This window comes from Dipteris shenzhenensis, chromosome 2 (genome assembly GCF_047967505.1).
Source record: "Dipteris shenzhenensis isolate YYH24624 ecotype China chromosome 2, Dip_SZ_1.0, whole genome shotgun sequence".
In the NCBI taxonomy this organism is placed as follows: domain Eukaryota; kingdom Viridiplantae; phylum Streptophyta; class Polypodiopsida; order Gleicheniales; family Dipteridaceae; genus Dipteris; species Dipteris shenzhenensis.
Genome location: NC_141597.1, coordinates 58,310,636 through 58,325,073, shown reverse-complemented (window position 1 = coordinate 58,325,073; position 14,438 = coordinate 58,310,636). Strand labels below are relative to the sequence as shown.

The 14,438-nt window shown below is 44.9% G+C and overlaps 1 protein-coding gene across 5 annotated transcripts in view; it reads left to right on the top strand.

Moving 5' to 3' along the window:
- Positions 1 to 14,438, top strand: part of LOC147905051 (uncharacterized) — a 154,076-nt gene that overhangs the window by 109,887 nt on the left and 29,751 nt on the right. For 4 of the 5 annotated variants that reach the window (XM_087389688.1, XM_087389697.1, XM_087389712.1 and 1 more), the window contains 5 exons: positions 6,103 to 6,198; positions 6,399 to 6,515; positions 10,596 to 10,673; positions 10,782 to 10,940; positions 11,207 to 11,287. In XM_087389688.1, the coding sequence (XP_087245814.1) occupies positions 6,103 to 6,198; positions 6,399 to 6,515; positions 10,596 to 10,673; positions 10,782 to 10,940; positions 11,207 to 11,287 (531 nt within the window). The remainder of the gene's footprint in view (positions 1 to 6,102; positions 6,199 to 6,398; positions 6,516 to 10,595; positions 10,674 to 10,781; positions 10,941 to 11,206; positions 11,288 to 14,438) is intronic. The other variant, XM_087389706.1, reaches the window with a different exon arrangement.

Sequence of the window (14,438 nt, the reverse complement as noted above, 5' to 3'; positions counted from 1 at the left end):
TTTTAGTACAGTGATTCCGTACTGAATCTGCTTCCGTACAGCAGGTAGTCCCTTGTTTTTGTACAAGAGAACTAGCAGGTGATCTTTGGCATGCAAATTTTGCAGACAGCCATTGTTTGGCTTAGTATTCTTGGGAGTACATTTGGGGCATTCTGTATGTTGCAGACATTGCAATCATTGTGTAGTTTCGGAGCTACATCTGGAGCAAAAATTGCAGATTTTGTTTGAAATTTGGGGCTTTCAGTTCTGCAGTACAATTTCTTGAAGAAATTTGGGAATTTTGTGATTACACTGCAATTTTGCAGTAAAATTTGGGGCTGCATTCGGCACTTATTGGCATTTTCTTTTGGGCCAGATTTGCTCATATGGATGCATAGTATATGCACATGAGTCAGATGCATCTTTTGATGCTTTGAGCTTTGAGTTTTGGTGATATTTCACTCTATTGTGGCATATATATTTGGGTGCACCTGGTATTTGGTGTGATTCTCTCTTGTAGGCACTAGCATTTGGGATTTTGTTTCATTTGCATCACGGCATCCTCTTCCATGTCTGAAAAGGAGTTTTTCAGCATTAAAAAGTTTGATGGGACAAACTTTTCTTTGTGGAAAGAACAAATAAGGGATGTGCTTATTCAAAAGAAGCAGATTAAACCCTTGGCAGGGATTGAAGCTAAGCCTGCAAATATGTTGAGGATGATTGGAATGAGTTGGATGCATTAGCAAAGTCTACTATTAGACTTCATCTTGCAGAGTCAGTTTATTTCACAGTAGTAAATGAGCAGACTACGGAAGATTTGTGGAAGAAACCGTGTGCCACTTATGAGAAGGAAACTGCCTCTAATAAAGTTTACCTCATGAAGAGGTTGTTTGAGCTGCAGATGAAGGAAGGGGTCTCCATTGCTTCTCACTTAAATGAATTCAATATTATTTTCAGCCAGCTTCAGGCTCAGAAAATGAATTTTGATGCGGAGACTAAGGCAATATTTCTCTTATGTTCATTGCCATCCTCATGGGATACCTTCCGTACAGCTGTCAGTAACTCTGCATCTGGTGGAGTACTGAAATTTGATGATGTTGTGGGTAGCTTGTTGGCCGAGGAGATTAGACGGAAGTCTATGGATGGCAACAAGCAGGATGCAGCCTTAAATGTGCAAAGGGGCAGATCACAGTTCAGGGGGAAGTCCCAAGAAAGAGGGAAGTCTCGTAGCAAATCCAGAGCACGGAACATTGAGTGTTACCATTGTGGCAAGAAGGGCCATATGAAAAAGGATTGCTACAAGCTGAAAAGAGAGCAAAAGGATAAGAAAAAGAATGCAAATTGGGGTGCAAATCAAAAGGAAGAGAGTCCAAGGGAGGACAAAGGAAAAGTGAAGATCGAGGAGATCAATGCAGTCACACATGATAGTGACAATGACGTTCTCTTCATGTCTAGTTTATCTGCAGAGTTGCTTACCACTTCAGACGATGCATATTCCCAGGATTGGATTTTGGATTCTGGTGCTTCATTCCATGTTACTCCCCATAGGGAATGGTTCTCCACTTATGACAGTGGAAAGACAAGTTGTGTGCATCTTGGAAATGACTATGCATGTGACATAGTGGGAGCAGGTGACATAAATTTTTCTTTTGCAAATGGGTCTGCATTTGTTTTGAAACATGTGAGACATGTGCCTAAGCTGACCAAGAGTCTTATTTCAGTGGGTCAGCTAGATGATGCTAGCTTTCACACCACTTTTGGCTTTCAGAGTTGGAAAATTCAAAAGGGCTCTATGCTTTTGGCCAGGGGTGCCAAGTGTGGGACTTTGTATCCCTTACATGTATCAGGGGTATTTGATCATGTTGTTGCAATAACCGAGCAACCAAGCACTTCTTTGTGGCATTGCAGGTTGGGGCACATGAGCCAGAATGGAATGAAACTCTTATGCCGTTTGGGTTATGTACCGCATTTGAGTTTCTCTGATTTTGAATTTTGTGAGCATTGTCTCTATGGGAAGCAGACGAAATCAGCCCATAAAAGAAGGGGAAAGAAAGAGTTTGAAAAGCTTGATTTGGTGCATTCAGACGTATGTGGTCCCATGCCTACACGGTCATTAGGCGGGGCTGAATACTATGTGACATTCATTGATGAGCAACTAGGAAAGTGTGGGCTTATGCTATAGCTCGGAAGAGTGATGTGTTCCACGTATTTCAGAAATGGCTAGCCTTGGTTGAGAATCAGTCAGGTAGAACACTTAAATGCCTACGGACTGACAATGGTGGAGAGTATCTCTCTCATGACTTTCAGCATTTTTGTGATACACGTGGGATTAAGAGGGAGCTCACATCCCCTCGTACTCCAGAGCAAAATCCAGTTGCAGAAAAAATGAACCGTATCATTTAAGAAAGGTTGCAATGCATGCTTTCCAATGCAAGTCTTTCTGGTGGTTTTTGGGCTGAGGCAATGAAGACTGTAGTGCATGTGATCAATAAATCACCTAGTAAGAGTTTGGATGGTGGTATTCCTGAAGAGGCATGGAGTGGCAAGAAGCCCTCTTACTCTCATTTGCGTATATTTGGGTGTGAGGCATATGCACATGTGCCAAAAGAGCTTCGAAAGAAGCTAGATCCTAAGTCTAGGAAATGCATCTTTTTGGGTTATGGTGAAAGTGGAGAGATGGGCTATCGTCTCTGGGATCCAGAAGCAAAGAAGATCATACGCAGCCATGATGTGGTCTTCAATGAGAAGAAGATGCATAAGGCACCCATAAGGGATGTGAAAATGAGGAGAATCACTTTCCAGGATGTGAATCCACCTACATATGTTGATAGACAGCAAGCTGTCCATGCTCCAAATGTGCAAGAAATGGTACCACCAAGTACTCCCACAGGTATACAATCAAGGGTAGATGATGGATCATCTATTGGTGGAAATGATGAGCCAAATGTGGCTGATATGCAAGTGGGACAGCAAGCTGAAATGCCCTTGAGAAGATCATCTAGAGTGTCTAGACCGCCTGATAGGTTTGTTCCAGGGGTAGACTATGTGATGCTTACTGATTGCGGGGAGCCTTCTTGCTACAAAGAGGCTATGATGCGTGAGGATCAACGCAAGTGGGAGTATGCTATGCAATCAGAGATGAGTTCACTTATGAAGAATAAGACTTGGGACTTGGTTTCTTTGCCACATGGAAAGAAAGCATTGCCATGTAAATGGGTCTACAAAATGAAGGTCACAGGTGATGATGTGCTAGATACAAGGCCCGTTTGGTCGCGAAAGGGTTCAAGCAAGAGAAGGGTGTGGACTTTGATGAGATATTCTCTCCGGTTGTGAAGATGACCACACTTAGATGCATGCTTGGACTAGTGGCATCAGAGGATATGGAGCTTATGCAGATGGATGTCAAGACAACTTTCTTGCATGGGGATTTGCATGAGGAAATTTACATGATGCAGCCGGAAGGCTTTGAAGAAAAGGGCAAAGAGCATTTAGTTTGCAAGCTGAAGAAGAGTCTCTATGGTCTTAAGCAAGCACCTAGAGAATGGTATCATAAGTTTGATGCTTTCATTCGGTCCCAGGGTTTTAGAAGGAGTGAAATTGATCACTGCCTCTACACTAAAAGGGCTAAGGATAATAGCCTAATAATCTTGGCACTATATGTGGATGATATGCTATTGGCTAGCAAGAATACTTATGAGCTATATGCATTAAAGGCCAAGTTGCATGAGGCCTTTGATATGAAGGATTTGGGATTTGCAGGTCATATTCTTAGTATGCGCATCACGCGTGATCGGAGTAGGAAACTCCTTTGGCTTTCACAAAAAGAGTATGTTACAAAAGTATTGCAGTGTTTCAATATGGAGGGGGGGAAGGCAGTGAGTACTCCATTGCCTCCATATGTGAAACTGAGTCATACAGATAGTCCCAAATCAGAAGAGGAGAGGGCCATGATGGCCAAGGTTCCTTATGCATCAGCGGTTGGGAGTCTTATGTATGCTATGATAGCTACTAGACCAGACATTGCATTTGCAGTGGGAGTTGTTAGCCGGTATATGGCTAATCCAGGAAAAGGCATTGGGAGGCAGTTAAGTGCATCATGAGGTACATGAAGGGTACCAAGGAGATGTGCATTTGCTTTGGTAAAGGAGACATCCAAGTACACAGATTCAGACTATGCAGGGCATGTGGATAGTAGGAGATCCACTTTTGATTATGTGTTCATCTTTGCAGGTGGTGCAGTGTCGTGGATGTCTCGTGCACAGAAGTGCGTGGCTTTGTCTACCACAGAGGCTGAGTATGTTGCAGCCACAGAGGGTTGTAAGGAGGCTATATGGCTTGATCGGCTAGTGGGAGATTTGGGGATTCATACAGGTGTACCGACATTGCATAGTGATTCCATGAGTGCTATTCAGCTAGCGCGGAATCCGGTCTTTCATGCAAAGACCAAACACATTGAGGTCAGGTACCATTTCATCAGGGAGGTACTTGAGGACAAGCGCATAGAGCTTGTCAAGGTTCATACAGATGATAACCCTGCAGATATGCTGACGAAGAGTCTACCTAGTCAGCGGTTTGAGTATTGTCGTGTATTGATGGGCATTGGATAGTATGCTCATTGGTTGTTCTCCTTAAAGGCACATTGTCCTTTAAGTGGGAGGTTGTGGGGGTTAAAGGTCACTGTGCCTTTACCCTAGTTATGTACAATACTCAAACACATATATAAATGAATGAAAAAGAAGATTAGGGTGGTTCTGCACCCACCAAAACTTGTGGCTCTCTGTCTCTCTCTCTCTCCCTCTTCTGTTCTTGCTTCCGTTGAGAGCACTCTCAAATTATTGTATCTAGTTTTTCCAGTCCCACAAAACCTTCGGTCTTTTGAGGACTTGTATCTTTGCATTGGCATATTGTACTCATCCCCCCATTTTGCACCCAGGGGCGGTTTCCTTGCATCTAGTTTACTCTGTATTTAGGCTCAGATTTGACATTATGTACTTTCACTTGCATTGTATTGCGTAGCACTTAGATGATATTCGACGATGCCTCTTCTTTGTGGCACGTTGATTTTGTGCTATCTTGTATGCAGAGTTCTTTATGTCCCATGGGCCCATTTTGGCCTTTAGTGGACAATAATACACTTTCTTTCTTTCTTTCTCTCTCTCTCTCTCTTCCTACACCCAAAACTCCTCTCCCTCTTCCCTTGTCCTTTCGCCTCTGATCTCTCTTCTTCTATTCTACTTATGTCCTCGCCTCTGTCTTACAAACTTCTATCTCCTCCCTCCTACATCCTCTTTCTTCTCCCTCTCGCCACAATGTCCTTCCAGGATAGACGCGGATTCACCTACCCATGCACTGATGATCTCTATCGGGAAGTTCTTGGTCTCTTCACATAGACTCCGCATTGAGAGTGGCAGGGCATAGAGATCACCCGAGGAGCATATGCACCTTGCATGACCTACAGGAGATAGAGTCAGAGGAGCATTTCGTTTTCCGATCCCCAATGTACTATGAGATTCGAGGTTGCTTCTATTGTCTCTTCAAAGATATCCGATATTGATGTTTACGATGGTATCATTGATGTTATTATGGCTATGTAGCAGTTAGCATTCAGCATGGGTGTTGATGCTCGTTTACTAGCTCCCCCACCTTCAGCTTGTTTGTATCAGGTTTCTCATAGTCTCATAGACCCATCGGTCTTCCATAGACCGTAATAAAGTTTCTTTCTTTCTTTCTCTTTGTTTCTTCCTATTCTTCCTCCTTTCCCTCACCTTCTACAATCTCTGCCGCTTTCTACTTCACATTCTCTCACTACTATGTCAGTACGAATGCATCTGCTCAATAGCTCCTTCTCTCACATGACACCATCACCAAACTAGCAATGAAAGGAGCTGTGAGATTATGTATTGCTGGCAGAATTCTGTGAACTTTTCAAAGGATCTTATATATAGACTGCTGTGAATCTTTATTCTACTCTTGCATGTTTTTTTAGAAATGATGTAAGTTTTACTGATTTATCATAGAACCTTTGAGAATTTATATACAGATAGAAAAAAGGAGTTAATGGTTGGTCTTGTACAATGTTTGTAAATGCATCACTGTCATTGTGATCTCCAATTGCTCCAACAGGTAGACCCATCCCTGACACACAGGCTTGAGGTTTTGGAAGGCATTCTGGCACCTGCCTCAGCTGTACCAGATGGAGGAATATCTGTGTACAAAGAGGTATAGGAAACTGAGGAAATTAGCTTGATTCAGTATAATACAAATGAAACTTCTTGGCACTGTCTAACTTGTGAATGATTGCAATTAAACTTTAAAACATTGTCAACTAGAAAGCTTGTTAGATCAACGAAAGTGCAACAAAAAATGCTTGTTTCAGCTCTAACAAGGTTTTCCTTTGAATCTCTGCTTTGGATTATAAGAAGCAGCTAGTTGTGAAGAACATAGCTTGGGAATCTTGCGTTGAGACCCTTGCACACGTTGGGCGACTGCAGCTACTTCGCTGCCTAATTTCTTCACATTTGAATGCTGCTGCAAAGGTATGGCCATTTCTCAACCTTGTGCACCGTACTAGTCTGAAAGTGGATTCTTTCTCAAAACCATTTGATCATCTTTCAACCATAAATTGGAAACCGAGAAAATTGCTCAATAGATGTTTCCATTCTTATGATAACAACCAATGTCCCTCTGATATTTCTCGTGTCACTAATAACTATGAGCTGTGTGCTCATAGTTTGGAGCAGCTTTCAGTTATACAACTCCTTGTAGTTAATAGTGTTTTCTTTGAGTCACCCCCAAAAATCACTGAATTTTATGAGCATGTGCGGGACATCTCTGATGAATTATGAGAGCAGTCAGTACACAACGTTGGAGAAATCTTGAGAAACCTGAAATGAACTTGACAAACTGTGAAATATAAAAACACTAAGGGTTTTGTCGGAAACTTTAAATCCTAGACTAAGATGAAGGGTTAAAACGCTGTGTGGATGATGCAAAAGATATTATTGCACTAACCTATGGAGGCCTAAACCCCTTGATTTAATCTCTTTTCCCATAGATTCTGTTGGGTCTTCAATGAACATTCATATCATAGCTCGCATGAGCTGGTTCTCCTCCCCGCACAAGCTGCCCCTCCTCCCTCTCAGCCTAGCCTCTCCTCTCAGCCAAGCCCCTCCCCCCTCTTAGCCCCTCAATCTCTCTCCTCCCCCTCAGCCTCTCCGGCTGCTACCCTCCCCCATCCTCCCTTCCTTGACTCCCTTCCCCCGCCTCCTCTACCCGTCCACTTCAGATCATTTTTCAGTTGTTTTGTTTGTTTCAAATCCTCACATGAGGAGTCGCTCTGTCAGTATCAGGATTCGAGATGCATTCTACGCAAAGAAGGGCCTCACAGAGGCAGTGTTGCAGACCTGGGTATCTCACATGCACGATGGGCAGCTCTCCTCGTCAGATATAGCAACAGTCCTCTCAGATATTGGCGACTTTTATCACTTAGTTGCTCGGATTAGGAGAGTGAGATCCTCAGGCGAGAGATAGGTATGCGCCAGCAGTTGACTGCTCTTCAGAGGGAAGAGCAGAAGAGGCCTACACATGCTTGGGTTTAGGAGCGCCTTTATGCAGCAAGGGCTCAGCAACAGTCTTTGTTAGATCAGAGAGCATACTATGCCTTTCATGCCAGGGAGTCATTTTGGACTCAGACGGGAGGTAGGGTCAACAAGCAGTTCTTTTCTACTCTTGGCCCCAGACATTGTAAGAACAGCGTTTCACAGCTTGTTGACTCAGTCGGAGTTTTACAGACACATCCAGATATCATCTTGCAGGTAGCCACAGATTTCTATGCCTCCCTTCTTACAGCAAATCCAGACACTCAGACCAAAGATGATGCTCGAGTTGTAATTTGACAGCCCTTTCTTCCAGATCTTATACATGATATGCAGACAGGATTTCAGGAGCATCTTCGATAATATCTTCTCATTTTGGGAGGCTTCTGAATGGGCCATGTATAATGGCCATAGGCTTGCCATTCTACTCCTGGACTTTGAGAAAGCTATGACAAAGTAGACTGAGGTCTTCTAGAGGGTACCCTCGCTCACTTTAGATTCACAGATGCATGGATTAGAGGGGTGTCAGCTCTCTACAGATTAGCCCATAGCTAGATTCTCATTGGTGGAGTTAGGGGAGAGAGGTTTCAAATTACCAGATCGCTCCGTTAGGGATGCCCTTTAGTCCTCTTTCTCTTTTTATTTGTGGCCGAAGCTATGAGCTACTACCTTAGAGCTTAAGCTGATATTATAGGGCTGAGTCTTTCGTTAAGGCAGGAGGATGAGCTATTGGATAGTGAGTTGGCAGATGATACGGCTGTTTTTTTAATGTCACACCGCAGACACTCACCTCGTTCAGGACAGCCTTGGATTTATTTTGCACTGGAGCAGGAACTCACATTAATTGGAACAAGTCCAATCGCTTTTGGATTAGTGACGAGGACACTCCAGATTGGAGGATTGACATAGGATTCACTTGGATTCAGAGGGGTGTCATCAGGTACCTAGGATGGCAGGTTGGGGTGGGCATCACTCCAACACAACAGTTTGCTCCCGTGTTGCAGAGCATTAGGAGGAAACTCATTTTTGGAGTTCTGCGAGACTTGACCTTGCATCCAGAGTAGTGATTGTGAACCAGGTATTATGGCTACTGCCTGGTTCGTTGGCTCTTATTGGTGCAGATCTAGAGGTTGTATATCTCATCTCATGAGACGTATCAAGAACGTTCTTTGGAGTGGGTTAGATGGCACCTCAAATGTTGTAGCCACGGTGGCTGTACCAGAGCTGTACGGCAGGCGAAATTGTACGGCGAGCACTTGTACGGCGATGTACGAAAATGGCGACACTTGTACGGCGATGTACGCAAATGGCGACACTTTGCGTCAGAATTCCGTACAGTCGTACGGACTGTACGGACAGATTGGAGCAGACTGAAAATCGAGGCTGAGTGTTGGAACTGAAGGGAGCAAGGAGCTCAAAGCTCTTGGACCTGCTCTTATACCAAATGAAGGAGAGGGAGATAGTGAGAGCAAGAGGGAGTAAGAGAGTAGGAAGCTTGGAAGCTGTAGTTGCAATAGAATAGAGTGTAAAGAGTACAACACAAAGTGAGTAGGATAAGGTTTTGTCCTAGTGACAAAACCTTAGTAGTCACTAACCATAGTTAGTGAACTAACTGCAGTTAGGGGGAAAAACCTCTAAATGAGGGAAAAGTGCCCCTAACTAACTTATTATATTACATTGGTCACTGCTGAATTATATCTATAATTCCAACAGATCCATCCTCTCTTTTTATTACCGCACACAAGGCTCCCAACAGACTAAGGCTGGTGCGTTGCTAAACAAATGAGTTGTGCAATGAAGCGATGAACAGCCAAATGGGCATAGCATTCGTCAATCATGACAATCACGAACAAGTTCACCAACCACCCGCAATCTAACACTATGACAGTCTTTACGATGTGAACTCCTTCAAGCTGCAGAAGTTAGCGGTAGAAGAGGCGGGAGGGACGTGAACAACGAAAGAGTTTATGAGGGAGATATTTGACGACCGACAAAAGGAAATAAATGAGCACCGTCGCTCCAGTTTGACTCCATAATCTCTTTCGTCCAATTCATCACGTGCACTACCCAAACACGTCAACCAGGTACGTAAATTCATAGGGTCTTACCCCCCTTCCTTGTACGTAATAGCTCTGTGCACTCCTCCAACAGAACTATGGCAGCAGCAAGAACGCTTCACCACAATCTTGGATCGACGATCACCTTGACCGCTCTGATACCAAATGATACAACTAAACCATTAACTTCAAACTTTTCCTGCAAATCACGGGCATAGGCACAACTATGTTCCACCCAGCCAACCCCTACTGTAGCAAGCTCCAAAAGATACGTAAGTAGGAAAAACCTACATGCTACACATAGAGCCCACATATCCCTAGATGGATCTAGTCCGCCAAATGTCATCATTTGAGGGCATCTCCTAAATGCATCATTTACCCCTCTCTTGGGATATCATTGAAATCATTTGCCCCTTGGCACATTTAATGCATTTAGACCCCTTAGCCTTAGATCCACCTAGTCTTGTGCCATGTCACCCTCACCAAGGACCTTGACCTTGATTCCTTTTGATCATTTACGTGAAGCCCAAACAAATATAATACAAACATTGATCCTTTAAAGGAAAATGTCCACTAACCCTTCTGAGGTCATGTTACCTCGACTTGAGCGTAACAGTTTCTTAGAGCTGCCTGATCACAGAAGCATCTGAACAGTTTTTGTAACAAACAGTGTGGCCGTGCCTGCTTGTATACTTGAGGCATATTACATGATAGTTTGTTAATTCATGTTTGAGGTGGCTCCTTGTGATTATCTCATGGACTGTCGATTGTATGTGTGATATATCAAATTTGCATTACGTAAGCCCCTCTTGCATTTGTGTTATCTCTCATGTCATCCGTTTGTGTGACTGTATTTGCATGCTGTTTGTGTGTTATTGTCTGTCCATACACCATTTAAAAACATGCTTTTATGAATGCATGTTTTTGCTTGATATTTGTTTTCCTGATGTGAGGACTATTTCAGGTGGAATCAGGTTTGGTCTCATGTGCACTGGGGGGCATGAACAAAGCTGTGCTTTCTGAGATACGGAAGTGTATCAGGGTAGTGTTCCTTTGTTTGTTTTGCAGTACTCATTCAGTAACTTAATTGGACGAAAGCAAACTGGAATTGGATGTTTTTTAAAGGACAAGTGATAGATGAAATGTGCAGGAGACCACAGAAGGGGATGACTGTATTGAAAGCTTTTTAAACGATCTATGCAAGGAGCTTCAAATATGTGGTCTGAATTTTCCAATTCAGACAGTCTATATCACGGCTGCAGCCCCTGAATATTTTGTGCTGATTGTCTTTGTCATCACAATTTCACAGGTCTTTTATATCCAATTTCAAATATCATTAAGTTGTAATGGGCTTTCCCTTTCTAGTTTGAAAGGAACTTTGCTCACCTTCTGCTGTTGGTATCATAAGGCTATTTCATTTTGGTTCAAATCAGGCTTGAAAGATAAAATAGCTTATAATAGTTCAATTCAAAATCATTTAGTCAATCATTTGCATGCTAGCTTATGACTCTGCAATAAACACTTCTTTTTCTACTAACTGATTCATGGTCTGTTTGTTTTGGATTTGAAATGTAGCTTCCGCGCTATGTGCTTGACAATCACTTAGGTACACTGGCAAGCCGTATGAAGAAGGCTGTGCTTGATTTTTGTCCACTGGTAATGTTCTGTTGCCTTACGTCCATAGTCAATGCTTGGATATTCAATCCACTCTTTATCATTTATCTTCCTGATAAGGTTCACTTGTGTATTGAGAATGGAAACACGATTGCCCTATTTTAGCCCATCCTATTATCTTTATTTCCAACAATCGACCTTCAGCAAGCATGGGGACAGTTTGGGGGACTATTTTGGGAACACCAGGAAATTACTTGCTTGTGCGACTATATTCTATAACAAAACATACTCATATTTTTGTAGCAAAGGCTAAAAAGTGTTTGTAAGGATTTTTGGGATATTTTTTGAAAAAGAAATGATGCACAACAGGGTAATACAGTAAGCTCAACTTAATACTGGTATTACAGCATGGCACAAACGCTGAAATATGGCATTGAAGAGTGGTTGCAGTGAAAACTATCAAGAAACATAGCACCAGAAATTACCAGATTAACTCAAAGAAAAACATCAAACAGTGGGAGGAGCTCCTGTCTGCAGCTGCCCACCACCGCCCGTTGCCATCACCCAGCCCCCTTGGCAGCGCTTCGCTCCCTTGGCCGCGCCCAGTTGCCTTGGCCGCGCACGCCCCCTTGGCAGCGCCCTGCTCAGGTCGCCCTGCTGCCTTGGCCGCGCAGGCCTCCTTGGCAGCATCCTGCTCAGGTCGCCCCCCCGCTTCAGCCTGTCTGCCTGCGCGTCGCGCCCCCCCTTCAGCCTGCTGTTTGGTCGTGCGTCGCGCCCCCCCTTCAGCCTGCTGTCTGGCTGCACCAGGCCGCCTTTCAGGCCCCCTCCCTTGCTGATTGCCCGCCCCCCCTTGCTTCAGGTTGGGCTGTTTCAGGGCCCTCTCCGGGACTGTTCGACTCGTGTTCCGGGGAGCTGAGATCCTGGGCTGTTTCCAGGCATTGGCGGAGCTGTCTGCTTCAGCTTTGAGTGACCGGTTTGCATCCCACGCAGGCTGAAGATCGGAGCATTCATTATACAGGTTTTTTGGGGATTTACTTGTGGTTGGTTGCGAGTTCTTGGTGGGTATTTTCAGCAGAGGTAGCTCCTCCCCTCAGGACAGCGTAAGCTGAGACAATGGAGGACACTAATGCCACTCCCGTCGCCGAACCTGAGGAGATCGAAGTCACAGTTTCTTTTCCTCCCGACATTGTGCAGATGATTGAGGTAGCAGAGGAGGGTTTTCGTTCGACACACATCATTGGCTTTCTACCTGGTAGAGGCCAACAGTTACGTGATTGGGTGTACACCAGCATGGCCTCATTGGGTGTCTCAGTTACGGTTTTCCGATTGCTTGGCAGAGGGTACTTTTCTTTTGGCCTTCAGTCTGCAGAGCGGGCTCAAAGAGTACTTATGAGCTCACCGATTCAGTTTCAGAGCAGAGTCATCCATTTGTGGCCTTGGCGGAAGCACTTCAGTTCTACTTCCCGGGGACCGCGACAGGTCTCCTTTTGGATGCTTTTCCCTAGACTTCCTGATGAGGTCAGCTCTTGTTGCAGAGCTGTGGAGCATATGGCTAGTGTGGCAGGTACAGTCATCCCTTCAGGTGCTAGACTTTCCTATGCTCAATCACTTACTCACAGATGGCAGAGAGTTGAGACACATGTGCAGGAGACCCCGGAAAGGGGAGATACAGAGGACCATCCGCAGGCAGGTCTTGACACTGTGCAGGAGATGGTAGCTCAGGGAGTTGAGACACACGTGCAGGAGATCCCGGAAAGGGGAGATGCAGAGGACCATCCGTAGGCAGGTCCTCACACTGTGCAGGAGACAGTAGCTCAGGATTTGATGACTCTTGACACTTCTACCCCGGAGGTTCAGATATTGGTTTCTGAGACAGTTATCCAGCAGGAGACTGCTCAGGCTGCAGTTACGGTGATGGATGCCTCTTCCCAACAGTCCATTGAGAGAGAGGTTTTTCACGACACAGGTCAGAGTCAGAGCCCATCCCAAGATCTCATGCGCCTATATGAGGTTCCCTCGAGACCTCTTTCTCTTCCCCGCCGCACAGTACCTTCTTTTGTTGCTATGAGGAGCGTCCTGCCTCGTCCTCGCAGCTTTTCACTCCTGGTTTATCTAGATCTTTTGCAAGTGCGGTCACAGATTTCGCTCAGTACCCAAACAGGCGTGAGGGTTGGGAGATCCTAGCAGATGAGATCGAGCGAGATTTTCAGTCACCCATGCTTACAGGCACCTCGTCGTAGATTCTTATCTCTCCCTCTCACCTATTCCAGGTGCAGAGTTAGGATGGCTCAGCCCTTTTCAGCTCTTCTGACTCCTAGACGTGACCCCAGGATGGTTGACAGAGATCTGCCCGTTGAGTTTTTGTCCTTTTTGGCTCGAGAGGTTTCCACAGACTCCCTCACTAGATTGGAACTTCGTATTTTGTCGATGGTCAGAGGAGGTAGAGGAGTACTTGGGATCTGTTACTCTATCCAGAGAGGGGCACATTCTTCGTTTCTCCGCAGGCAGCTTTCGTTCTCGGGGGAGCGAAAGCTGGTCAGCGGAGCTACTTGACAACGAGATTGCTAGACAGCTTTTGAGCATGACTCAATTTTCATCGGTTCACCGTATTGTTGGCTCGCAGATTCATTCCTGCCCTAGGACTCTTCGACCTGGCTTTGGTAGCTGGGCCTTTCTGTTTCTGTTCTTTGAGGTTCAGGGAGACTTTGATTTGCCCAGGAGTGCTGGTTGGTTTGACTTTCAGCTCCTCAGTTCGCGCCAGAGTATTATTCCCTTGGATGGAGCCATTTTACATGAGTTGGGGCAGATTTGGAGCTTGATCAGAGATCAACTTTGGATTGCGCCGTCAGAGAGAGTCATTTGTGCCGCTGCCACTGGCATCCCCTCACTTCCATCCGATGTCTAGGTTGTCCATCATTTCTTGGAATGTGAGAGGACTAAACGGCCGCAGATTATCTCAGATGCAGATGGTCGTAGATCGGGAGTTCCTAGATTGTAGTTGCTTAGGGACTTCCTTCGGTTTATTTCCTCAGGGTCCCCTCCAGACATTGTGCTTATCCAGGAGCATAAGCTCTCCCAGGACAGGATTGATAGATGCAGATCCTTACTCAGAGGACAGAGGCGGACATATTGGAGCCCAGCAGATGGTACGAGGGGAGGGGTTTGCATTTCAGTTTCAGCCAGGTGGGCCCCA